Raw genomic sequence first — 26,337 nt, 5'->3', positions numbered from 1 at the left:
TCTTGCATCTTACCAGCATCCAGGGACCCAAGCAAAGTAAAGTAAAGTAGTAACTCACTAACATCTTTTCAAATTTACAATATTGCATAGTGTTCATGATGTGGTCTCCTGTACAATGGAAAAATAAAATCCTGATTGAATTACCTCTTTTCAGAAAAGCTCTTTACTGAGCAGAAGTGGGGGTGGTCTTGCGTTATCGCTCTTCTACCATTTTAAGTCCCCACTTAACTCTGACATCTCTTCAGTCTCTTAACTTGCCTCAACAAAGCCAATATAAATTCAAGGATCTCATCTTCCATCTAGGCACATTGTAACACGTGGGACCTACTGTTTAACTTAACAATATCAGGTAACCAACCATTTTTTCCTTCTCATTCCACTGTGGTTATGCCTTTCACTTTTAATGTTTTTCTACTTTTATCTCTAAATGCTATATTTTTAAAGTAATTTTTAGCTGTACAACTGGCCTAAACCCTGTCACCAACATTCCCTCCAAGATCAGTGATGTTTTTCTTCCCAATTCATGCCTTTTCTGAACTATTTTAATCCTTCTGTCCTCAGCAGCCACATCTTCAGTCATCTTAGAATTAGATTTTAAATGTCTTAAATCTTAAGACTTAGAATTTCATCTCTGGAGTATCAGTGACAAAGTTATTGGACTAGCTATCCTGATCGACAAGATAGAGATCTGAGGTGAAATCCCACCATCCCAAGTATGGAATTTGATTTCAGTTAAATTAAAAATGACTACTGATGATTACAAAAATTCTGTATCAAAGGTCTGAATGAAAGTATATAAATCATGGTTAGTAAGTTTGCAAATGACATTAAAATAGGTGGTATGGTTGAAGGTTTGTGAGGATGCTTTGGAATATTGTGTTCCAATAATTGTGAACAGTGGAAGCAGCTTCAAATTCTCGTTGTCACCATCTCAGAGGATCTACCCTGGACCAAGACATTGATGCAATCACAAAGAAGGCATGTCAGCTGCTCCTATATGAGATTTGTTATATCTCCAAAGACCAGCAAACTGCTACGGATCTACAGTGAAGAGCATTCTGACTGGCTGCAACCCTGCCCACTGCACAGGAGACGTTCCAGAGGGTTGTAGACTGAGCCAGCTCCATCAAGAGCACAAACCTCCCCACCGAGGGCGTATTCAACAGGCGGTACCTCAAGAAAGTAGCACCCATCATTTAAGGACCCTCGCCATCTGGGACATGCTACCATTGGCGAGGAGCTCCAGAAGCCTGAAGCCCCACGCTCAACATTTTTCTTCCCCTCTGCCTCCATATTTGAATACTACCTTGCTATTCGTCTTCCGCGCTATTAAATTATTGATGTTTATCTACGGTGACATCGATGTCTTGTACTTTGCTGTGCACACTGATTAGCCACGTCAGAATGCACCTAAGCCCCAGTAAGGCAGCTGACTCTGAAACCGCGCCCGATTCCGAGAGGGGACATCGCCTCACCCGAGGACCGCGTTCGGCTCGGGGCGCATGCGCGGCCCGCGCGCGGTGACGTCGCGCCGCGCTGGTCACGTGCAGGGTGGGCGCGTGGCGCTGCAGACATCAGAGGTCGCCGGGAAGACTCTGGGACCGGCCGGGCGGGAGCGGCGGCGGCGCCATGAAGATCTGGACATCGGAGCACGTCTTCAAGTGAGTGCGCCGAGCCCTGTCCACCCCTGGGTAGAGTCGGGCTGGGGCCGGGAGGGCAGGCCGCTCGGTGGGAAGTTATGTGGGCCTCCAGCCGGCAAGGGTATTTCACTATCAGAGGGAGGCTGCGATGGGAAAGGGGGACAGTTTCTCGGCGGGTCGAGCCGGAATGCCCCTTTACTGACGCTCACAGTGTGACTGTGCTGAAGGTGAGAGCGGCCTTTCCCCCTTGTCCTCACCCTGCTGACCTTTAGAGAGGACGAGCCGTGAAGTGAGTGCTTTAAACACGATTCGGGCTGTGAGTTAGGTTTTTATCCCCAAGAGGAGGGGAAGAACACGAGTCAGATAGCCCTGGAAAAATCTTCTACCACTCGGCCTCGTACCTTTCATAAGGTTCCTTGTTTTTTTGTTTAAAGTCAAATCTCCAGATGCAGTTGCTGAGAAATCCAGTGTTTGTCCTGTATGGTGCTTCTCTCTGGCTAGAAATTAAACGTAATGAAAAACTGATTATCTCCTTGATGTGAAAATGTGTTTGTGTTCTGTTGCTACAACAAAGCCGAGTATCCTGTATATCCAAATTATGGTGAATTCAAAACCGTAACTCAGCCTCCTAATTTATCATTTGTACTCATTCCAAGAGGTGTGTGCAACAGTTAGTGTGCTTTCTTGATGAGAACAAGTGGACCAAGGGGCAGTTTCAATACATTTGGAAGGTGTGTACTGAGTAATTATATTGTTCATTCAGGTAGTGTCTGGAACTACTGTAGATTGTAAGGCCTCTGTTGTAAAGTTGGAGCTTTGCAGATGTATACTTATAAGTTTATAGTTTCAGATAAATCTGCACATTTCCTCAGCAAACTGATACACTTGCCTGTGATTGTGTTTAAGGTTATTTTTAAGTGTGCAAATGAACGATTTTCTAATGCTTAAATTTGTAGTGCATATTCACCCTGAACTAGGTGAATTCTAAATGCATACAATAAGCAGGTGAACAACTAAAGAGCAGGGTTTTGTAGAAATGGATAAGTTTGCTGCACAATATAGATGTGGATTGCATGACGTCCACATCTTTTTGTATCGCCATTCCACAGATACTGTGTGCAGTTCTGGAGGTTGTACAAGGGAGAGGATGTTATTACTTCTGACTTGATTGTAGCCAAGTGCTTATTTGGAAGTTTGTAGTGGTTCTATAATTAACAAGGGTTGTAAGTCTCCTAAAGTAGAGAGCTCCTGTGATTAAAGGAAGAATAAAGATTTATTTTGAGTGTCTTATGTCTTAGCTGAGGATGCCTGATCAACTGTGACGGAATCTTTGTAATTACTGTATGGGTATGTTAAATGATAGATCTAACTGGAATAGCTCACTGTAATGCTATCTCCCCATATTCTTTATAATATTTTTAAACTCGCTCTCCTTTGCTTTTTTGAAAGAATGTGTAGAATTTGGTTCCACCTTTTGACAGAGAATATCACATTCCCAGTCACCTTCTCTGTGTTTATGAATGATTGTGACATTCCAGCTACACCCATTAATCATGTCAATTCTAAATCTTAAATGATCCTTTAAACTTAACTGTCATGAGAACGGTCTGATCTATTAGTAACTAACTCCTTATCTTGATGGTCTTTGTGATCCTGCACTAATCCTGTTGGGCATTTATTAAATTCTCTAATGGGATGTTATAAGTTGTACATTATATCACAATATTATGTTCATGCTGAGTTTTTCATTCATTCACTTGTATTTCTTCTGTGAATACCTGCAAGAAAGTGGCTCTCAGGGCAGTATATGATGACGTAGTCATACTTTGACAATCAATTGACTTTTTGGACCTATTACTTGTTTGAAATTCATTGCTGCCCCATTATTTAAGTATGATTATAATCTGATTCAAAGTCCATTTGAATGACTGTTCAGTTTGTCATAGAATAGTTGGCTGCATCATAAGATGATCAGTCTTAATATATTAAAAAAAATCACATTTGCTTTCTCCATTCCTTTGATTTTATTTTAACTTCTCAAAGGATTTTGTAAAGTTTTGGAGTGACCCCTGGCTAGTCTTGACAGTGTGGATGTGGACAGTATGTTTTCTCTTATGGAGAAATCTAGAGCCACAGTTTTTTTAAAAAATCCATTTAAAATAGAGATGAGGTATATTTTTTAAATCTGAGTGTCAGAGTGGCATGAGTCATTAGAACTGTTCTATAAAGGGTGGAAAGGAGAGTCTGTGTAAATAATAGTGTTAATTAAGAGGGTGAGATGTTTCTGGGTATGGGTAGGAATGCAGAGTTGAAACCGAAATCTAATCTGAGAATTTTACTGAGCAGCATAGGAGGCTTTGGATCGAGTGGCCTGCTTCTGCTCTAATCTGCATGTTCCTATCATTTTCCCCAGTTCCCCCCAAAAGGTTGGGGGCCTTGCCTTTGAACCAGTGGGTTTGTCCACTTAATGGTTTTGTTTTAGTTCCTCCTTAATCATTTCCACTAAGTTTGTGGGTTCCTTCAATAATCTCAATATATAGATAAAAATACCAAAGCAAATAATTGCCATAACTTCATCCTGTACAAAATACATTAAATCTTGAGCCTTTCCTTTTGTTTAGCCTTTGATTTGCTAATGGCTCTTTAGAAACCCTTTATTGCCTGTCATTTTTTTCCCCCACTGTCCTATTCTTAGGAATAAGAAAATAGAAATTTTGACTTTTTCCATTTTTCTTTCATCTTTCCTTGATTAATCTGTTTATTAATGCTAATATTTGTATCAGTTTTAGCTTTGCATTGTTAGTATTAAATGTGGTTGTTGATTTTTTTGAATGATTGTAAATTTTTTTTGGGTAATATCATTACTGAAGCTTTTATAAAAAAACTTGCTGTCCTCTGAATAAAGGGTACAACACTGTAAATACAATAATGTCGAGAAAAATTCTAAAACCTGTTTAGAAATTGGTGACCAGTAATCTGCATAAGAATAGATGGGATTCTTTTCATTGTGCAATATTATGCTCACACAGTCAGAATTGAAAGCTGGTGTGATCTTTGAGTGAATATAATGTCTGAACTGGTAATTGCTGACCTAATTTGGAGCTGTTAACCTGTCAGAATTCTTGGCCCTTTGGAAGGCAGCTTCCTCTGGTTTATAATAACTTTATGATGTATTTTTTGGTGAGTTTCTTTCTTTCTTTCTATAGCCACCCATGGGAAACTGTGTTTAAAGCTGCCATGCAAAAGTACCCCAATCCCATGAACCCGTCCGTTGTAGGGGTTGATGTTTTAGATCGATGTATTGATGACCAAGGCAAATTGCATAGCCAGAGGCTGCTCAGTACAGAATGGGGCCTACCATCTGTTGTAAAATCGGTAAGTACCGTTTCTAGGGTTTTTTGCTGTATATCTTGCAATTTGTATGTTTTTTTCATAGAATTGAATTATTCAGTCCTTTTAGGGGAATTGTGGGTCTTCTCAAATTCCTTATAAACTTTGTTTCCAGCTGAATGAGTTGTTGATGTTTCCCATCCTGTCTTTTTGACTGGCAGAGATGGGATTATTTTTCCTCTTTTATCCTCAATTCCATAGCCACCTTTGGATGTATAGACGCCTATATGACTTTTATCGTTTCGCATTTCCCCCTCCCCCTACTACTTTCTTTCCTTTCTTACTAGCTTTCCTTTCAGTTAGTCCCGACGAAGGGTCTCGGCCCAAAACGTCGACAGCGCTTCTCCCTATAGATGCTGCCTGGCCTGCTGTGTTCCACCAGCATTTTGTGTGTGTTGTTGTTTGAATGTATAGAGCTGTTTTTCCATGGTTTTATGGCTAAGTTTAGGATTTTTCGCGATCTGGAATATTTTCACTCAGTGTTGCTAGAAATTTATATCTGTATTAAATTGATATAGGATCTGTAATTAGTATGCAGATGTGGGGAGAGAAGAATACCAGTCTCTTTCTGTTGTGAAGGGAATCCCCAACAAGGAGTTGTGATTCAACATTGGAGCCAAGCCTTTGAGTGAAGTTTTACACATGGAGTTTGGAGCCTGAAACTCTTCTAGAGAAAAAAAATTGATATTAGGTCATCTGTTAAAATTTTTCAATGACCGGAATAATTAAAACTCTTGAGAAGGTGTTGGCTGTTAACTTGCTACTCAGCCATGATCCCAATGATTTCAAGCCAATGATAGAACTGGCTTAGAGCTAAGTGGCCACTTCCTAATTCTGTCTGTTATTGGCTTTTGTCACATGTTTTTGGTTGAATCACTTCAGCTGAATGTTTGATCAGCAGCAAAGCTCATTTTTATTCAATTTCCTACAGCTTTTCATTATTCATTGCAGCATCATCTGACTTCTCCCCTGAGAAATGCTGTACATGGTTCACTTTGCCTTCCTGGCCTTCGAAAGTATTTTAGTAACTGCAGATAAGAATAAAACTCTGATAATCTGATGCCCTTGTGACTAATGTCAGATCTTTCAAAGCTGGCATGTAAGCTCTGCAAGGAACTGCTTCCAACTCTCACTGCGATCTCCCACTCTCTTAAAACTTGAGGCACAATCAAAAGAAGATATTAGAGGTAGTGACATATAACCACAAAAGGGACTACAGAGAAGAAGAAGAATCCTGAGGAAGCCAAAGGGTAGGATGTGAGACATAGGCTCAGTGACCAGTTTATTAGGTACCCCCGTACTTAATAAAGTGGCCACTAAGTGTATGTTCGTGGTTTCCTGTTGCTGTAGCTCATCCACAAGCATGTGTTGTGATTCAGAAATGCTCTTCTACACACTACTTTTGTAACATGTGGTTACTTAAGTTACTTTCACCTTCCTGCCTGCTTGAACCGTGTATGGCCATTCACCTCCGATCTCTCACTCACAGAACTGCCGCTCACTGGATGTTTTAATGTTTTTGTACACCATTTTCTGTAGACTGTAGAGATGGTGATGCGTGAAAATCTTAGGATATCAACAGTTTCTGAGATACTTGAACTACCCTGTGAGGCACCAACATTCATTCCACGGTCAAGGTCACGTAGATCTCATTTCTTCTCCATTCTGATTTTTGGTCTCAATAACTGAACCTCTGGACCATGTCTGCATGCTTTTATGCATTGAGTTACTGCCACATGATTGGCTAGTTAGCTATAAGCAGATGTACCTAATAAAGTGGCCACTGAGTATACAAGCACCTGGGGGATTCCTGCTCTAGTCACATTCATATTCCCGATCCCCAGTTCATAAACCCCGACTAATTACTAAGCTAGGTACTGAACCATCAGGGTTTCAGAACAATTATATACCAGGTGTAGACTCTTATTGTATCTGGCACTCCTGTTTTGCCATGTCCTCTACCCATCTCCACTCTTCAATAGTTTCACGTCTATGTGATTCTTTAAATGCATTTCTCACATTTTCTTTCAAAGGGAAAACACAAGCGTATTTTCTTGACATTATCTTACTCATTATCGTTCTGTCATCATCTTAATGATCCATTTCAGTTTTTTCTGAAATGCTCTGAACTCTTTCTGTGAGGCATGTTGTATAAATATGCACTTTAATCATTTGACATCAGTTCTTGGGAAAGGAATGAACTGATATATTTCAAGCAGTATTTTATTTTTCTTAGCATTTTGGAGTTGCTGCAATGAATTGGTAATTTATTTAACTGCCATTTCTCCAAATATGGTAATTTTATATTACAACTGGACAGGCCAGAAGTGAATCTGGGTCAAAAATAAAAGTATACTCTATAAATATTATTATTTTCCCAAATCTCCAGAATTGCCCACCAGTCCACTTAGCATAGCTCATGATGATTTGAAATACTATCACAATGACCTTGCGAGCACTACAAAATCAGTACCCCAATAGAAAGTCAGAGGGGTGCATTATTACTACTAAAATTAAATAAATTACAGGACCATTCTGCTTAAGCATTTGTCACTGAATTCTTTGTGATTCCAATATTACTTGATTACAGCTTGGTTTTATGATCTAATGTCATATTTTGCCAAAGAGTCCTGGGAACTCCATGAACTGTAGTCTGTGAGTTTCATAATCCTTTTGGCTCAACAAAATGGTGGACTTTGTGCAGCGGCAAAAAAGTGTATTTATATAAGACTGTAACATTCCTTGAACTCACCCAATATTATTTAAACTTAGTACGTGGGCAAGGTTTTGTCTTGCTGGGCCATTCTAGGTTTTTCCCCATCAAAATGTAATTGTGTGTACTACTGAAATGTGTGTAAGTTAAAGGAATGTGATTCTAAATGTTACTGAGGTTTGCAAAGCATGATAGAGAAGTGATAATAAGGCCCATTAAGACTTGCGCATTGGATACTAGTCTGCCACATAAACGACTTGACCTGGTATTAAGGGTGGGACCATTGCATAACTCTGGCTATAATTAAAGGATCAATATCCAGTGTGGCGTTGGGAAGTCTGACTTTTACAGCTATAAGTTGTTCCCTTATCTATGCAACCTTACAATTTAGATTACTGGTTCTCCACTTTCCACTCACAGCATAATACTATGTGCTGTCAGAACCACTGTAGAATGGCTGGGGAAGTGGGGAGTCAGGGATGAAATTATAATTGAGCTGACTACAGTTTAATTGCTTACATTCATCAAAGTGTATTTATCATATCTGAATTGGAAAGCACTTTTGGTTGAATCAGAGGGTGAAGTTCAATAAGGGAACTGAAATGCTGATGAACTTAGTTTTCTGCTGTGGAATGCTTGTGGAAGGGTTTTGATCACTGACATCATTTGTTATGAAAGACTTCAGTTGTGTAATTCTGTTCTGTTGCACATTTCTTGACACATGGAACAACCAACGAGAAGTGGCACAAGGCTATCATTCATTGCCTCATTGCAATGCTGCTCGGTGACTGGAACAGCAGATAGGCTAACACCAAGCTATTTGAAAAGCTAATGACATAGGGCAATTGAACCCGGTTATGGTTATATTGTTTTTGTTTTTTTTTGTTTTTTTATTAGTTTTTCAAAACATTTTACAAATTAAAAACCCCAAATCCCAATGAGGAACCTTAAAACAGTGCAAAATTAAGCATATAATAACAATATGCTACAAAGGAAGAGAATTTAACAAAAAAGCACCTAAATTAAAGACAAGTAAGCTTAGTGTCCTCCCCAAGCCCCACAACACAAGAGAAAACAACAGCAGCTCCAGACCAACCACAACACAATATAGAGAGTATAAATCAGGACAGCCAAACTCCCAGACTGTGAATACACTTAGCAACAGAGGATAATAATGCCTTCTACCAGAGAAAAAAAAAGGGAGCTGAAAGCAAGGGACCGAAAAGAAAAAAAAAAACCCTAGTCAAGAGGAAGGTTATGAAAGTACTCGATAAAAGGTCCCCAGACCTTATGGAACTTTAGATCCGAATTGAGAACTGAATAATGAATTTTTTCAAGGTCCAAGCAGGCCATAATGTCGTTAAGCCATTGAGCATGAGTGGGTGAGGCAACATCTCTCCATCTGAGGAGGATCAAGCGTCTAGCCAGGAGAGAGGCAAAGGATAATATTCGGCATTTGGTCGGACCCAGACATAAATCTGTCTCGCCCCAAAAACCGAACAGAGCAATTAAGGGGTTTGGTTCTAGGTGCTGATTCAGAATACACGATAAGGTAGTGAAGACATCTTTCCAGAATTTCTCCAAGCTAGAACAGAACCAGTACATATGGATGAGAGAGGCCACGCCCCTCTTGCATTTATCACAGAGCGGACTAATGCTAGGGTAGAATCAAGATAGTTTAGATTTAGACATATGGGCTCTATGAACAATCTTAAACTGTAAAAGGCAGTGGCGAGCACAAAGAGAGGCTGAGTTAACCAATTTGAGAACTGAATCCCAGCTCTCCTCAGATAGGAGATATTTAAATCCTGCTCCCAGGCCATTTTGATTTTATCCATAGGGGCCCGTCGTAAGGCTGCTAGTTTATCTCGGATGATTGATATTAAGCCTTTACCTAGTGGATTGACGGAAAGAAATAGGTCCATAGCATTTTTCGCAGGCATTTCAGGAAAGTTAGGAATTAAAGGAGCAATAAAGTGTCGGATTTGGAGATATCTGAAAAAATGAGCGTTAGGCAGATTGAACTTAACAGAGAGCTGCTGAAAGGAAGCTAAGCGATTATCAATGAAAAGATCTTCAAAATGTCTAATGCCCTTCCTATACCAAACATGGAATGCTGAATCGTATGTAGTAGGTAAAAAAAGGTGATTATGAGCAACAGGGCTGGAAACGGAAAACCCCTGAAAACCATAGCATTTCCTGAACTGAGCCCATATACGCAAAGTGTGTCTAACAAGAGGATTAGCTATTGATCTGGGCAGACTACTAGGGAGTGCAGAGCCAGGAAGTGCAGAGATAGATAATTCTTTAGTGGAGCTCAACTCCATCGCCGCCCAGTTAGGGCACTCGGGTTGGCCGTGGAAGAAAGACCAAAAGGCAGCACAACGTATATTAGCTGCCCAATAATATAAACGAAAGTTAGGTAAAGCCATGCCACCCTCTTTTTTAGATTTTTGGAGATGGATTTTATTAATTCCAGAGCGCTTATACTGCCATAGATATGACAAAATAATAGTCTAAGGAATCAAAAAAAGATTTAGGAATAAAAATTGGGATAGATTGAAATAGGTATAAAAATTTGGGGAGAACATACATTTTAACAACATTAATACGACCTACCAAAGACATAGATAGAGGTGACCATTTTACCAGACTCTGTTTTATAGCCTATGAAAGATTGGCAAAGTTTTCACGAGAGAGATCTTTAAACTTTCTTGTGACTGTAATTCTAAGATAAGTAAATTGATTATGGACTACTTTAAAAGGGAGATCACGAAATGTTAGTTCTTGTGCTTCTTTATTAATTGGGAGAAGTTCACTATTATGTAAATTAAGTTTATAGCCAGAGATCTGGCTAAACTGGTCAAGAAGTGAAAACATTAGAGGTAAGGATGTAGACGGATTTGAGAGAAAGAGTAATAAGTCATCAGCATAGAGAGAAACTTTATGCTCAACACCCCCTCTCCAAATCCCGGTCAATTCAGGACAATTTCGAAACGCTATCGCCAGAGGTTCTATAGCCAAATCAAAGAGAAAGGGACTTACGGGGCATCCCTGACGGGTGCCACGTTTGAGATTAAATACTTGGGATTTCTGAAAATTAGTTAAAACAGAAGCAGTAGGTACAGCAATTTGATCCAAGAGATGAAATTTTGGCCGAGGTCAAATTTTTCTAAGACTGCAAAAAGGTAGTTCCACTCTATACGATCAAATGCTTTCTCCACATCGAGGGAAATAACACATTCAGGAATCCCAGTTGGAGGTGAGTATAAGATATTAAATAAACGCCGAATGTTATATAAAAAAAAAGGGAGACGGGTTTTTAATAAAGCCTGTTTGGTCATCAGAGATAATGGAGGGAATAACGGTTTCTAATCTATGAGCCAAAACTTTAGCTAAGATCTTTACATCAACATTGAGCAGAGAGATCAGCCTGAACGAGGAACACTTTGTTGGGTCTTTGCCCTTTTTTAAAAGAAGAATAATAGATGCCTCACTGAAAGAGGGTGGCAATTTGCCGTAATTAAACGAGTCAGATAATACTGAAAGTAACTGAGGAGAAAGAAGTGAAGAGAATGATTTATGAAATTCTACAGGGAACCCATCAGGTCCAGGAGATTTCCCTGAGGACAGTGCAGAAATTGCAATAGATATTTCTTCTGATGACATAGGCGCATTGAGTTTGGCTTTGAAATCAGATGAAAGTGGGGGGGGATATTCAGATTCTGTAAAAAATGATCAACAGAGATATTGTCATTCAGAGATTCAGAGGAATAAAGCTGAGAATAAAAATTTTTAAATGCGTCATTAATTTCTAAATGATCCGATGTAAAGTCTCCATTCTCCTTCCGGATCTTTGTAATATGTTGTTTGGCTTTGGAACGCCTCAGCTGATTGGCTAGAAATTTACCAGACTTATCGCCATGAATGTAAAAGCGACTCTTGCTTTCGAGAAGTTGGCGTTCGACAGGTTGAGTGGACAGAAGGTTAAATTTAGTTTGGAGTTCAACACGCTTCTTGTATAATTCAGGGTTCTTAGTTTGGGCATATATTTGATCCAATTCTTTAATCTGGTTAATGAGGTCTAATCGATCTGCACGGGATCTTCTGTTGAGATTTGCTGTGTAAGAGATTATTTGCCCCCTCAGATATGCTTTCATGGCATCCCAGACAATTTGGGATGGCACTTCAGGTGACGTATTAGTGTTAAAATAAAAGGTTATCTGATCCTTAATAAATTTTAAAAAATCATCATTCGATAGTAAAGTTGAATCAAACCGCCAGTGTTTATTCCTCTGAGGGATACCAGGCAAATTCAGAGAGAGAGTAATTGGGGCATGGTCAGAGATCAGTATACTCTGATAGTCACAAGAGTGGGCAAATGGAATAAGTTGGTTATCGAGTAAGAAATAATCAATTCTAGTGAAGGTATGGTGAACATGTGAGAAAAAAGAATAATCTCTCTCCGTAGGATGGAGGAAACGCCATATATCAGAGATACCATAATTAGAGAAATGATTGAATAGCTAAGGCAGATTTAGTAGGTGGTCTAGTAACGGAGGACAATCGATCCAAATTAGGATCTAACCAACAATTGAAGTCACCACCCAGTATAAGAGAGTATGAGTTTAAGTCTGGTAGGGAGGAAAAAAACCGTTCAAAAAAATTAACATCATCAAAGTTGGGGGCATACAGGTTTGCTAGTACAACTTTAGTGTTGTATAGTTTACCAGAAACAATAATAAAACGGCCATTTGTATCAGATATTTTATTATGGAGTTCAAAAGGAATATTTGAGTTAATAAGAATGGAGACTCCCCTAGCTTTAGCGGCAAAGGTTGAATGAAAATGCTGACCCGCCCATTTTGACAGAAGCCGGGAGTTATCAAAACAACGCATATGAGTTTCTTGAAGGAAAGCAATGTCAGCTTTGAGTTGTTTGACATGTGAGAATACCTTCCTCCTTTTAACAGGGTGATTCAATCCCTTTACATTCCAGCTCACGAGTTTAAGTGCACTAGCCATTATCAATTACTAATGCATAAAAGGCAGCAGGCATATTAAAAAGTCAAGCAGTACAATAGCAGTCTGGGAGCAGAGATGTAAACATAGATTCGTAAAATCAAAACATATACATGTCCTGAGCAATAAAGAGAAATAATATGTACAGTGAGTGATGTTGGAACTGGAATACCCACCCCACCCACACAACCCAAAACTAGACGGCTACCAAAACAAGTAGCTAGCTCTACCAAAAAAATTAACCCAGATACAACTTCCAGATCTGTGTCATTAACAGCAGTTCCGTATAAATACTATAGCAAGTAGTAACTAGTTTATGCACTAGAAAACATAACTACAGATTAGAACACCTTCTGCAGGAATATAAGACTTAATACAGAGAAAATTGGAAGAAGACCAAAACTAACCTGTCCGTGAAAAATTATAGAAGAATAAAGTAAGAGAAAGGAAAAAAAAGATTAAAAAAAAGAAAAAAAGATTTTAAAAAAAAAAGGAGAGGAAGGGGAAAATTATAAATTCAAGACGAGTATTTATCAACCATTTACAGAGAAGAGAGAAAAAATTCAGAGATTAGAAAAAAGGGGTGAAGAAAAGGAAAAAAATTAAAAAATAAAATAAATAAATATAAAAAGAAGGAAAAATAAATCGGCAATTAAACTGTGAACCAACAAACAGGGAGGCCTTCACTAAAGACTTCAAACCTCCAAAACAAGTTAGAGTCAGTTGTAGAACTCTGTAGATAAAGTTGTACAAGAATAAAAATAGATTACACACACACCAAATCCAGGGAGAGATTGTCAACAGCCCTTAGAGTTTCGATGAATAATGTCTGAGTGATTCAAGTAAAGTCTGAGTCCAGAAAAGGTAATTTTACTACGAGAAGTACTTATCCACCATTTTAGGAGGTCCGATCGGGTTCCGAAGATGACTGGATAGCCGGAAGACTTGCCACAAATGCTTCAGCTTCCTTCACTGATTTAAACCACTTGTATTTTCCAGTGTTAAGCTTGATTCGTAGATCGGCAGAACGAAGAGAGGATTTAAAACCACGATCAAAAAGCACTTTCATTGCGCCTTTAAACTCAGCGCGCATCTTTAAGGTCTGGGGTGCAAAATCTTCCACAAAGTGAATGGTTGTGTCCTGGAAAATAAAAGAGCCTCTGCGACGTGCCTCCATGATCAGACTGTGTTTTACCTGGTATTGATGGAAGCACAAAATTACTGGTCGCGGGCGGGAGCCCAGAATTCCGGGGGGAACATAGAACCGGTGTGCCCATTCGAGCTCAGGCGGGTTCGGAAGCAAATCTTTCCCGAATATCTCACAGAGAAACTCGGCGAAAAACTTCACTGTTGATCCCTGTTCGGTGGCCTCTGGCAATCCAAGAATTCTAAGATTGCAGCGTCTGCTGCGATTTTCGAGATCCACCATTTTGAAAAGGAGTTTGTTACACTTTTCCTCTAAGCTGGAACAGAGAGTCTCCAAGTATCGAACATGACTTTCTAAATCTTCAGAAGTCGAATCGATGCGAGATAAGTGTTCAGCATGTTTGTCCACTTTATCGTTGATCTGATCCAGTTTGTCTTCCAACTGTTTGAAAGCGGTTTTGAATTCCTTTAAAATTTCGTCTCGGAGCTGTCCAAGTGCAGCCAGGGTCTTGTCTGAGAGAGCCGTAGCTTCCTTTCTCCCGGATTTAGAACTCTTGCTAGACATTGTAAGTTAGATGTGTTCACAGGCAAGTAAGAGATAACGAAAAAGTTCCCAACTAAGGTTTAAAAAATAGAGACATTTAGTGCAAAGATAGCGACAGTAACGGAACAAAAGTTCGGAGCAGCTAAGCAATTGCCATCTTACCGGAAGTTCATATTGTATTTTTAATTGGCTGTTGTAACTATACTTGACATTTGATCAGATCATGTTTATACATTAGAATTGATTTATGTTGAAGATGGAGTCAATCTAAATACAGTATTAGAAAACTCTTCTAATGTACACTTTGAATTCTCAGAGAAATCAGTGTGGTAGTGGAAGCTGGAAATCAACAACTTCCCATATAGCTTTTCTTAATATCTTGTGCCTTTGCATTTACTGGGGAACAGTGGTTTCTGATGCTGACTGAGTGGATCAATGCATTTAATTTTGAAGGGCACGTTTTACTGCTATGGAAGAAAATTGGTGGGTAGAGAGGGAAAGATTTTAATGACTCAACAAAAGTTTATAAACTCTGGCTCTTCACTCCAAACCAATAGTCATCTCTACTGTTGTGAGTTAGTGATTTACTATGGATCAACTGTACTATGAATTCTACCATCAGGAGTCCTTTGTAGTTATGGCTAACTTTATAGACCCCACAGTTCTTTTTTTGTCAAATCTAGATGGTTGCAAAGGTCACAGTGAATTCATTGCTGGATTTATTACTAAAGCATTAACTGACTGTATTTCCCATTTTTCAGCTTATCGGTGCATCCAGGACACGGACGTACGTGCATGAACACTCCATCGTGGATCCAGTGAAAAGAACCATGGAGCTAAGATCTGCAAATGTTAGTAAATTAATAACTGTAGAAACATTGCATAATACTCTTGCTGTTATAATGGTTGAGGGACTAATTGAAATCATGTTATCTGTTGCTAGGTATTGTGTAAATAAATTCTCGCATCTACTTGACATTGAAAAATTGCACACTAAACAAATGTTGCTGCAATATCCAATCCATACCTGTGAGACTACAGCTTTTTAGCATTGCTATATGATGTGAGCTAGTTTCTTTTTCAAAAAGTTTACATTATTTATTACCATTACTAATTTATTCTAAAATATACAAGCCTTATGGTATTATGAATCTTATTTGGATATGTTATTCCCAAACTTTATTCAGTAGTATACTTCCAAGTTGACAGCAACCTCTTGTACCTAAGCTCCATGTTAACTAATTATTTGACTTGCAATCAGGAAATGAGTACAACCGTTTTCCACCATACCTGTGGACCCCTTCTTTATTCTGTGAATGCTGAGACTGTTTGTGATGTTATCCCAGCTATTCATCAACTACTTTAACACTCAGTTTTCTGCTCTGTTCTTTACTAACATGCCCTGTTAAAGCACTATGCAATCTATCACGTCGAAGCATTTTCCATCTAGATGAAGGCACCCAGCAACTACGTGTGGCCAGTTCCATTCCATGCAATACATGATGCTATACACCAAACAAACACATGGTTTTAACTGATGCCGGGATTTGGCAATCAAACCTTCAGTTAAATATGCCTTAAGCTCTGGAATTGCTCTGTGTGCCTTTGAGCGTTTTTTTTTACTTTCACCTCTGGCATAGTTGGCCTTTGATCACAATTCTGTAAGACTTCTTGGTTTCTTTTTACATTAAATAATGTTATAAACCTAGACCTCTACTGGACCTACACCAATAAATTTCAATCATAAACCATGATTTAAAAGCATTAACACTAAAGGAATGGGGATACATTTCCAAACTATGGTGGTAGAATCTGAAGATGGGGGTTTTGCTATTTGAGAGCTACCCTTGTCCTGGTAGAGGTCATAGGTTTGGAATTTATTACAGTAAAGTAACCTAGGAAAATAACTGCAATACCTTTTGAAGATAATGTCAGTCAAGGTATACTTTTGTAGTAGGGCTATCAGTCAGGCTGCATTGTCCTGGATGGTTGCAAGCAGGTGGAGAGTATTTCATCACACTATTGTAATGTACCTGGTAACTGATAAAAAGACTGTAGAATATCAAACCTGACCTGCTCTTGTGCCTCCAGTACTTATGTGGCTGGTCCATTAGTCAGCAGTAACTCCCAGGATGTTGGTGGTAGATATGACAGTGTTAATGCAGTGAATAACATGTGTAGGTGGTTGGATGTGTTGAAGGAGGTCATTGTCTGGCACGTCTTTGGCATCCATTCATTTAACAGCCAGTGTCTGAATATTGTCTTGGGCTACTTCATTTGTTATGAAGAGGTAAATGGAAATAGAAGGAAAGCTGTTGGTCAAGGTGCTTAAGGTGAACTGAGGAAGGAACTTCTCTAGTAATGCCTTGGGTCTGGTATGATTGACTTCCAATTTTAGCCATCTTTGTTCAAGAAAAGACACCAGTGATTCAAATTTTATTCTTGTTGATGCCCATTAATTTACCTTTTAACTGGACTTCTTGTTGAATACTGCATTGATGACAAGGGCAATCACTGTCACATTACCCCTGGAATTCACTTGATTGTGATGGGATTTGGAGCCCTGGTGAGGTCCAAACTGAAAATCAAGGAGTAGTTTATTGGTGAATAAGTGCCAATTGACAGGAATGAACAACCTGTCATTATTTTGATTATTGGGAGTATACTGACTGTTAAGTAATTTGCCTGATTGGACTTGTGCTGCATTTTTTGAACAGAATATACTGTACCTGGGTTATTTCCCAGTGGGTACTGGCTTTCTAAATTAACCGGAACAGCTTGGTTCCTGGGATGGCTGACGCTGTGTACAAGGTTTCTGTACCCTGTCTGGAATGTTTTCTGTCCTTGGCCCTTGCTCGTTGTCATTTCACCATTCCAGCTGGAGCGAATTGTATAGGCTGAAGGTCAGCTCTGTGATGATGGACATTTTGGAAGAAGGTGGTTTATCTACCTGATATTTTTTATCCCGAATGTAGTTGTAAATCTTTAGCTTTGTCTTGTCATTCATGTTGTGCCCAGCCATCATTGAGGATGGGAAAGTTCTTAGAGCTGCTGCCTCTGTTAGCTGTTTAATTGTCCACAGTCCATTCCTAGATGCAACAGAACAATAGGGCTCCATTTTGATCTCATCTTTTTCCAGATCACTTGCCTCTGACTACTGAATACTGTTTTTCTGCTGTTTTACATATTGTTGTTACTTCTCTAGATTGGGCCTTGCTACTTAGATGCATCTGGTATGCTCTTCTTTTAGTAGAGTTAGAATTGATCCCCTGGTGAGTGAATGATTTGCCACACCACAGGGTTAAGGTGTGCAAAGTGAATGTCCAATTTTAAACTGCTAGGTCTGTTAGAGCCTGTCCCATTTAACCTAATTTTGTCGTTACAACGCAGAATGCCTCCATTGTGAAGGTAGGACTGTGATCCCAAAGGGACTTCTGCCATTTCTATAATGTAATACACATTGATTGCTACAGATAGACTGATCTTTGGTTTCCTCAATACTTGCAGCAGAAAGAATCTGTCCTCCAGACTGGCTAACTTAGTCAGTGCTGCTGCCAAGCCAGTTTTGGAAATGAACTCTTATTGCTTATTCTGACCATTGTTCAATATCAAGGACCAGTAAAATCAGCTGAGTTATGTTAAGTGTTATTCAGCTGCATCTTTTCTTGCCCACGTTTTACCTGATGTCATGAGACTTAAGTTGCAAGAAAAAGTTTGTGAACTCTTCGCAGTTACCTGGCTTTCTGAATTTATTGCTCATAAAATGTGGTCTAATCTTCATCTACGTCACAATAATAGGCAAACACAATCTGCCTAAGCTAATAACACACCAATAGTTGTACTTCTAGTCGAGACTGAGTACATCATTTAAACGCTAACAGTTCGGTTTCAAAAAAGTATGTGAACCTCTGGGGCAACGCCTTTTACAAAAGCTATTGGGAGTCAGCTGTTCCAATCAATGAGATTAGATTGGCTTTGGATGAAAAAGGGCACTGCACACCAACACAAACCTCATCCCAGCTGTGAAGCCTGGTGGAAGGAGTGTTATGGTTTGCTGCCTCAGGGCCTGGACACCTTGCAATCGTTGAGGGAACAAGGAATTCAAGACATTTTATAGGAGAATGTCAGCGTAGCTGTCTGTCAGCTGAAGCTTAATAGAAGTTGGATGACACAACAAGATAATAATCTGAAACACAAGAGTAAGTCAACAACAGAATGGTTTAAAAATAAGAAAATTTGTGTTTTGGAATGGCCAAGTCAGTCCAGACCTTGACCTAATTGAGATGCTGTGGCATGACCTAAAGAAGGCTGTTCATGCAAGGTATCCCAGAAATACTGATGAACCAAAACAGTTTTGTTGGAGAAAATGGTCTAAAATTCCTCCTCACCATAACATAAGTCTGATCAGCTGCTACAAGAAATGTTTGGTGGACGTTGTTGCTGCTATAGGAGGTTCTACCAGTTATTAAACACAAGGGTTCACATACTTTTCCAGCCTGGACTATGAATGATTAAACAATGTGTACAATAAAGACATGAAAGGTACAATTTTGTTTGTGTGTTATTAGTTTAGGCAGATCGTGCTTATCTATTATTGTGACTTAGAGGAAGATCAGGCCACATTTTGTGAGCAATTAAGCAAAAAAAATAATTGAAAAGGATTTTCTTGTTACTGCCACTGCCAGCCTTTTAAAATCTGTCTTGACTTTGAGACTCAAGGGTTATGGTAGAGGAATCTAGCATCTTCACTCTGAGATATGATTCTGTGAGTTTTATAATGTCTAGCTGTTTGACAAATATTTGGACATCTGATTTTTTTTAATGTTCGAGAGAAGGACTTCATAAGCCCAACTTGCATTTAGGTACCTTTGTTGTATCTACATTGTGTCCAAGTTGTGTTGAGTGTTCCATCCTATTTATTCTTTCAGTTAGACCAGGTGGTCATGATACAACTGAGTATTTCAGTGGGCATTTAAGAATCAACTACTCTAGTTGACTCTAAAAGCTATATATAGGCAAGAGAATGTGGGAAGGAAGTGCTAGATTGATCTTGGGGTAGCTTTAAAGGTCAGTACAACATTATGGGCCAAAGGGCCTGCACTATACCATTCTGCATTCTAATAGCAATCCCCACTGCATAAGTCCTTACAATGCCTTTCATTTTTGTGTAGTTCTCATTTAGTCCATTCTTCAGGATAGATTTTTTCCTATCTATGATGACATCCTAAGGCCTACTAATTCTATTAGTGTGGGTTTAATTTGAGTCTAAACTCAAGGGTGAGCTGGGTTGTTTTGCCCAGTTTCCCATCTTTTAACAGGATTTATTGGTAGCTTATGAAAACAAAAAGTACTGGACAGTCAGTAGTCCAGGCAGCATCTGTGGAAGAAGAAACTGAGCTAATGTTTCCGATCAATGATTAGACCATAGAACAGTAGAATACAGTGCCCATGATGTTGTACCAGATTAACTGACTAGTAAATAGAAGCCAACTAGTTCTCTCTGTCTACACAGTCCATATCCCTCCATCCCTACATATTCATGTAGGAATCTCTGTCATAGTTTCCTTCACAAACACTCATCATTGCATTGTTTTTTTAAAAACCTTGCCCTGCTCATCTCCTTTGAATTTCGCTTATTTTCACCTTAAATATATTATTAGACATTTATTCAACTTTTACTTCAGATTTCCAGTTTATATGGTTTCTTTTTGGTTTTCTTTTATTGGTAACTATGTTATTTGACACTAATTCTACTTATGTTTGACTGTTTTGATTGTAGAACAAATGGATCTTCTGTAAAAATGTTTAAATTCTGTTAATTGTTTTACAGATAACATTAACAAATTTAGTATCGGTTGATGAGCGGTTGGAGTATAAACCACACCCACAGGACCCTGAAAAGTAGGTAGCAGTATAAATACAAGGATTGTACATGATGTTTGTAACTCCTGTAAAAGCATTGTATTCCTTACTGGTTCTGTGGAGCATGTATTTATGCTACTTTTAGCAGTTAACAACAGGGTGACTGCTGTGCCTTGTAGACAAAAAGTGCTCTTTTGCATCACCTTGGCAGAGCAGGATCTAATCATCCAGCCTATGTTGTTGAGCTGTAACATTTGAGCTCACACTCTGGTCACTGATCTTATCTTCTGCCATGCCTAATTATTTAGTAATATAGCTAGGCAAGCAGATTGCAAATCTACTATACACCAGTTCATTTTGTTTAGCTATGTTTGAACTTGCATTTGCCAGTGACTAATATGCTTTGTTCATAATAGCTTGCCCTTAGTTAAAAGAAGCAAAGGGGAGGCACTGTACATGTAAAGGAGCATAAATTGTATGGCAGCAAGGAAAATGAGTCTATTGGGACCAACTGGCACCTATAACAAAATAAAGAACAGCCTTAGTTATGATGGGAGTACTGCTTATGTTCCTGTTATGTATCCTTTATTTCACAAGCCAAAAATTTTGTACTACTGTGTGCAAAGAAAAGGTTTTAGTTCCTCTATCACTACTACATCTGATGACTCCTTGTGTTTCAAACCTGTTTTTCCAGGACCATTCTTACCCAAGAAGCTATAATTAGTGTAAAAGGGGTGAGTTTAAGCAGTTATATGGAAGGAATAATGGCGAACACCATCTCTGCTAATGCAAATAAAGTAAGTGCAATTGCAAAATATGTAGTAAAATGGCATGAAAAGGTCTTTGTGTATTTGCTGTGGAGTTTCTGTTTTATTTATTGGAATACCTAAGCGGTATATTATATCCCTGGTGTACTTTCCTCTTCCTGCATTCTCTGCTTTTTTAAGTATAATGCTAAGAAATCTCAGAGTACTTTGATAATTATCAATAAGGTTAAAATGGGTATTCACTTAATTAAGCAATATTTGTTAATATGGTTAGTAACGTTCCATAAAATAAGTTAACTGAACAAGATATGGAATGAACTCGGAACAACCTTAGTTTGAGTGCATCTGCTTTTGGGATGTTCTACACGTCACAAAGCTATGCTTTTCTAGCAACAGTTAGCAATGTTTTGCACTAGTTGTAACCACTGTGTTAATATAGAAGTGTATGTTTTCCTACACAGGGCCGAGAAGCTATGGAGTGGGTAATTCACAAGTTAAATGCTGAAATTGAAGAGTTGGCAGCATCTGCACGAAGTATCAAAATTCCAATGGCTGCATCATCAGTAGAATAATAGATAAGATTTGGACAAAGATACCATGTCTGCCTCCAGATTATTTTAGCCTATTGCTTCCCATTGTGCAATTTTCCTCTAATTCACTGGGGCTCCAAGTCTAAAAAGAGTAAGCAGCTTGCATTTGATTGATTTTGTTCCTTTTAGGGACACAGGACTTGTGAGCAGCTGTGGTTGTGGAGATCTTGAATTGGAGTAGGTGCACAGAGAGAAGCATTGGGTTTTTAATATTAATATGTAAAATGTAATGTTGGCAGAAGAATTGGAGATGGCAAAGACTTGGCGGTGCAGTGAGGGGGATTGTTATAAGTCAATTTTGTGAACCTCAAGCCTTTACAAATTAAGGACCTAAATGTATTGGGCCAGTTCTTTGAATAGATCAGAAGGCAATAATTTCCTCATGGATAATTGGTAAAATGGGCAGGGGTGGGGGAGAAGCCAAGTTTCCATTCCTGGTTACTATCCAGTTATTCCCACTGGAAAATGTATGTTTGTGTGCATTTTGTTGAACAATTACTGAGAATTGTTACCTAGAATCACAACTTGTAAATTGTCATGAACATGTTTTTCCTTGAACGGTGGAAAATACATGATGGTAACCTAGCACCGAGCAGCTACAGGTACAAGACACCCTTCACCTGCAATTTAGAGAAGAATTTACAATTTATACTTGTTAGAAATCCTGGACTAACTTGTGATTTTTCTTTTCTCCGGCTAAGTGATTTATTTAAACCTCCCATATATTTAACAGCCCAACTCTTAGTTCTAGCAACCAAGTATTGCTAAGTGATTTGTACTTTACTAGAAAATAGTTGTACAGTTGTACTTACTGTAAAATGTTAAAATTAATGGGCATCTACTATAGAAAGATTTCCTTCTCTGAAGATTTAGTATATTTACATATGATAGGAAGTCCCTGTTGGGAACCCAAAGTATTCCCAAAGTCCAAATAGAAACTTTGTGATCATGGTTTTATAGAGTGTCACAAATTTAGTGAATCTGCCTCACTCAGTTTTGATAACCTGTTTGTTTTTTCAGCATTTAGTAGTTAACCTTGCGAGAACTGAACCATGGTAGTTGCTGTAGATATTCTATACTGAGGTGTTAACATTCCTAAAGCACTGATGATAAAAAAATTTCCTTTCATTGAGGATCTAGATTTCTTTTGAAAGGGAAGCAATAGTAAACTTTTCCTTTAAATTTTGGTCTTCGGAGTAACATCATCTCAACTAGCAGTAAATTCGTCTAAGGAAATAAGTCTGTCCTTTCCCAATTTGCATTAAATTGTGGAGCCTTTAGAATAACTCTATCATTGACTGTCTCGGGCTCCTAGTGTTAAAGAGAGTACTGCTGGCCGAGTACATAAAAACCCCTAGTCACTGGCTGAAAACAAGTAAACATTTCTTGTGACATGCCATATTCCACATGAATGTGAGAATTGCTGTACCAGACTGTGTGGAAAGTAGAGCTTTTGTTGTATAAAAAGCTAAAGGTGACATTTGATAAATTCTAGACCTGAACTGTTTCCTTTGTTTCATTTCAATTGTGCTTTGAATTTTAAAAGCAGTTACAAGTTTAAAATTTAGATTTCATTTGGTGTTTGGAAGGTTGTGATTCTGAAGGGATTATAATCATTTACCGAATTGTTCTGTGAAGTCAGCTTGGCATTTATCTTTGGATCAGATGTTCCTAAGACAGAAATGAGTTTCACCCTGGCACTGATCATCTGCACAACAACTTTAAAAAAAACAATGTTTACGTGTTATTCAGACAAGAAAGACCTTAAAAGTATTTGACTAAAGAAGAGGCTTTCCCCACCATGTTGGCTGTCAATTCTTCTCTTAAGCAAACCCTTACTTGTGATTTGGAGGACCTTGTTAGGTGCAGATCACACAATTTCCTGCACAAGTGACTCTGCAGTAATTTAATTGAGAAGTTAATTAATGCAACCCTTTATTTAGTATGAGTTTTTTGAAAACTTAAATGCAAGGCAGATTTAACTTTGAGAATCCTATCTGGACTGCTTGAGGACCCCTTAACCCATTTAAGCTCTCCTCTAGAAACTGTCTAAGAATAAAATAGTATATCCTAAATTGTTCTTGCTGATATATTCTATACAACCACTAATGTGGCACACAAGTTTTAGTACTGACTGATCCATTGACTATTAAATAATATAGAGCATTATTTTTTGTTTACTCCAAGAGACTCTTCTGCTCAGTTTCCATTATATTTGCAGGGAGTACAAGCTCAGCTGTATACTCTGGTACTGATCTATTTTGGTGGAACAAAGGTTGGCAGTATAGTGTGGGCCATTTGTGTTGCCAATGCTTTCTCCCAGTACATTGATGAAAAGATCAATATCTGATGCAAAAACCTAAATGCAGCAGCAACCTGCAGGTACCTAAGGTAAATGCTGTTTCATTCAGGTTCAGGAACTCATCTCAACAAACTACAGCTCTTTTCTATAAATAACCCATTGTTAAGTACATTCAGTATTTAGTCTGGAATTTTGCACTGGGGAGAGTAGAGTTGCACAACTGGTGAATAGAAATTAAAAAGATAAGTTTTTAAGTTAGAATTATATCAAAAATTCAACTTTAAGATGGTGAGTTTGTTACTCTGCAGTGGTTTGCACAAATCTACAGCTGAGAATAGTGTATCTTTCATCAGAAGTTTTGTTTATAAAAGATTATTGTGCCACCTTCTGCACAGATTATGTTTGTTGCCAACATTTTCTGTTTGTACCTTCAGCGGCTCCCATTTTTCATATTTGATGGTCACACCTCCAGTTAGGGACAGCACAGAAGAGCCTAGACTGTGTTTGAGATGCTCTATGGATTCAAGGCTGGTAATTTTGTGTTGGTGTTACAAAGAAGCTTAAAATAAAGTAGTTAGAACTAGAAACACGTTTGGAGTATCCAAGCGTGCTTAGCAGAACATAACATGAAAGGTAGAATTTGGAAAGGACTAGATTTATTTAATTTAGAGTCGCATTGTATTGTGATGAGAGTAAAAGATGTGATCAATAAGGGAGCATTTGATTGGACTGTTGTTTTGAAGCAATTTATTTAGTATGATATTTAGTATAGTCTATTTATTTGTGTTATTCCTTTTCTACACAAAATGACCAGTGATCTAAAATGCTTTGCAACAATGAAAGAACACAAATGGATTCTGTATGTTGCTAGTAACATTTATTTAATGTTTTGCTTGGTGAGGATTTGTTAACTTAAAGTGACCAACAAGGAAAATAATAATTTGAATTAGGTTTGTTTGATTGAACCATAATGCACAGTTTTAGTTTTATAAATTTATATTCCTGTGTAGTACCTGATAACTTGCATATCCATGAAGGACATTTTTGTATGGAATATTTATTTTAATAGCACTGAACTATATTTCAAACTTCAGCCAAGTGGTTTATCATTTTTAACAAAACTGATGTCAATAAAATTAAAGTATCACATCTGAAGTTTTCTTGCATTTGGATATTAGTTAAAATGTAATGTTGGTTAGTTTACCTCGGCGCATAAAATGGTCCAGATTTGAACAAGATGAAGTTTACAGATATTAGTCAGGACCCTGTTGGTTTGATGTTCTGCATATTTATAGGCCATTCCCATTTACCCATTTCATACTCCATATTCCTTGCAATTATAATCACCAGTTAATGTTATCAAGAAATTTCAGTTGACCCAGCATCCCCAACCTTTGAAGGAATGAATTCAGTATTTGATGTACTCTTTGAGAAGTTAATTTACCTTTGAGCATGTCCTCATGCTAAATCTAAAATCAAATAATTTGTGCTATGTTATCCATCAAAAGAAATAGGCTTTGTTCACTTTGAGCGACATTTTTAAAACAAAATCAACTAAATAATCCCTTAACCTTCAAAACAACCTTCTGTACAAGACAGGATTATGCAACATTTCCTCATAAATTACTGTTGTAGGTCATTCTGGTGATCCTACAGTGTACTCACTTTTAAGGCCAATATCTGATACATGACATTCAGAACAGAAAGTGATAGATGCATCTGCCCAAGGTTCTGTATGTGCAAAGCATTAACTTGCTGCTGGGGTTGAATACACAGTGTAACAAGTGCTGATTACTGTACAAGGGATTGGCCTGTAGAGCTTCACCAGAGCCTTGTTGGTCAGCCTTACCCGTTTCCATTTCTCACGATGGGGATGTAGGGTTGGACTTTGAGAGGCCAATAAAGTCATTGCTGATTCACTTTTCTTTCTGATCCATTCATATCCTTTGACTCCTTCCATGACCAAAAAGACAAATTCAGTTTAGAAAACATTTAACAACTGTGTGTCTACAGCTTGCCACAATAAATAATTACAAAAATTAGCAATCCTGATTGGGGGAGGGGGGAAGGTGTGGAGGAGAAAATATCACACTTATACTACCTGGTTCTAAATGACCTTGCCATTAGGAACATTCTGTCAACAGCAGACACTCATTAGACTCTGGAATATGTTCTGCTTTTTGGAATCAGAATGTTATTGTCAAGACTGGTGGTGTTCATTGTGGATTGGATCCCAAATTTTCTTTAAGAAAGTGATACTGAGCCATTCCTTTAAACTAACATTTGTTTTTCTGTGAAAATGCACCAAAAGTGCTGTTATGAAAGAGTTCCAGGATTTCAAGTCAAGTTGCTTTTTATTGT

The 26,337-nt window shown here is 38.3% G+C and overlaps 1 protein-coding gene across 1 annotated transcript; it reads left to right on the top strand.

Moving 5' to 3' along the window:
- Positions 1 to 1,501: 1,501 nt before the first annotated feature.
- Positions 1,502 to 25,131, top strand: LOC132399706 (PRELI domain containing protein 3B-like). The gene is made up of 6 exons (XM_059980384.1): positions 1,502 to 1,661; positions 4,847 to 5,015; positions 15,217 to 15,306; positions 20,286 to 20,356; positions 21,012 to 21,114; positions 21,546 to 25,131. The coding sequence occupies exons 1-6, from the start codon at positions 1,630 to 1,632 to the stop codon at positions 21,654 to 21,656; spliced, it is 576 nt and encodes a 191-aa protein (XP_059836367.1). The 5' UTR covers positions 1,502 to 1,629; the 3' UTR covers positions 21,657 to 25,131.
- The last annotated feature ends 1,206 nt before the right edge of the window (positions 25,132 to 26,337 follow it).

The sequence above is a fragment of the Hypanus sabinus genome, chromosome 9, assembly GCF_030144855.1.
Source record: "Hypanus sabinus isolate sHypSab1 chromosome 9, sHypSab1.hap1, whole genome shotgun sequence".
Taxonomy (NCBI): domain Eukaryota; kingdom Metazoa; phylum Chordata; class Chondrichthyes; order Myliobatiformes; family Dasyatidae; genus Hypanus; species Hypanus sabinus.
Note: the sequence above shows the minus strand (reverse complement) of the source record. Positions and strands in the feature narration are given on the sequence as shown.

Excerpts from the sequence above, each read along its gene's own strand:
- LOC132399706 (XM_059980384.1), top strand. The coding sequence starts at position 1,630 with ATGAAGATCTGGACATCGGAGCACGTCTTCAA. Across the intron at positions 1,662-4,846 it reads ACATCGGAGCACGTCTTCAA|CCACCCATGGGAAACTGTGT; the intron begins GTGAGTGCGCCG and ends TTCTTTCTATAG. Across the intron at positions 20,357-21,011 it reads CACCCACAGGACCCTGAAAA|GACCATTCTTACCCAAGAAG; the intron begins GTAGGTAGCAGT and ends CTGTTTTTCCAG.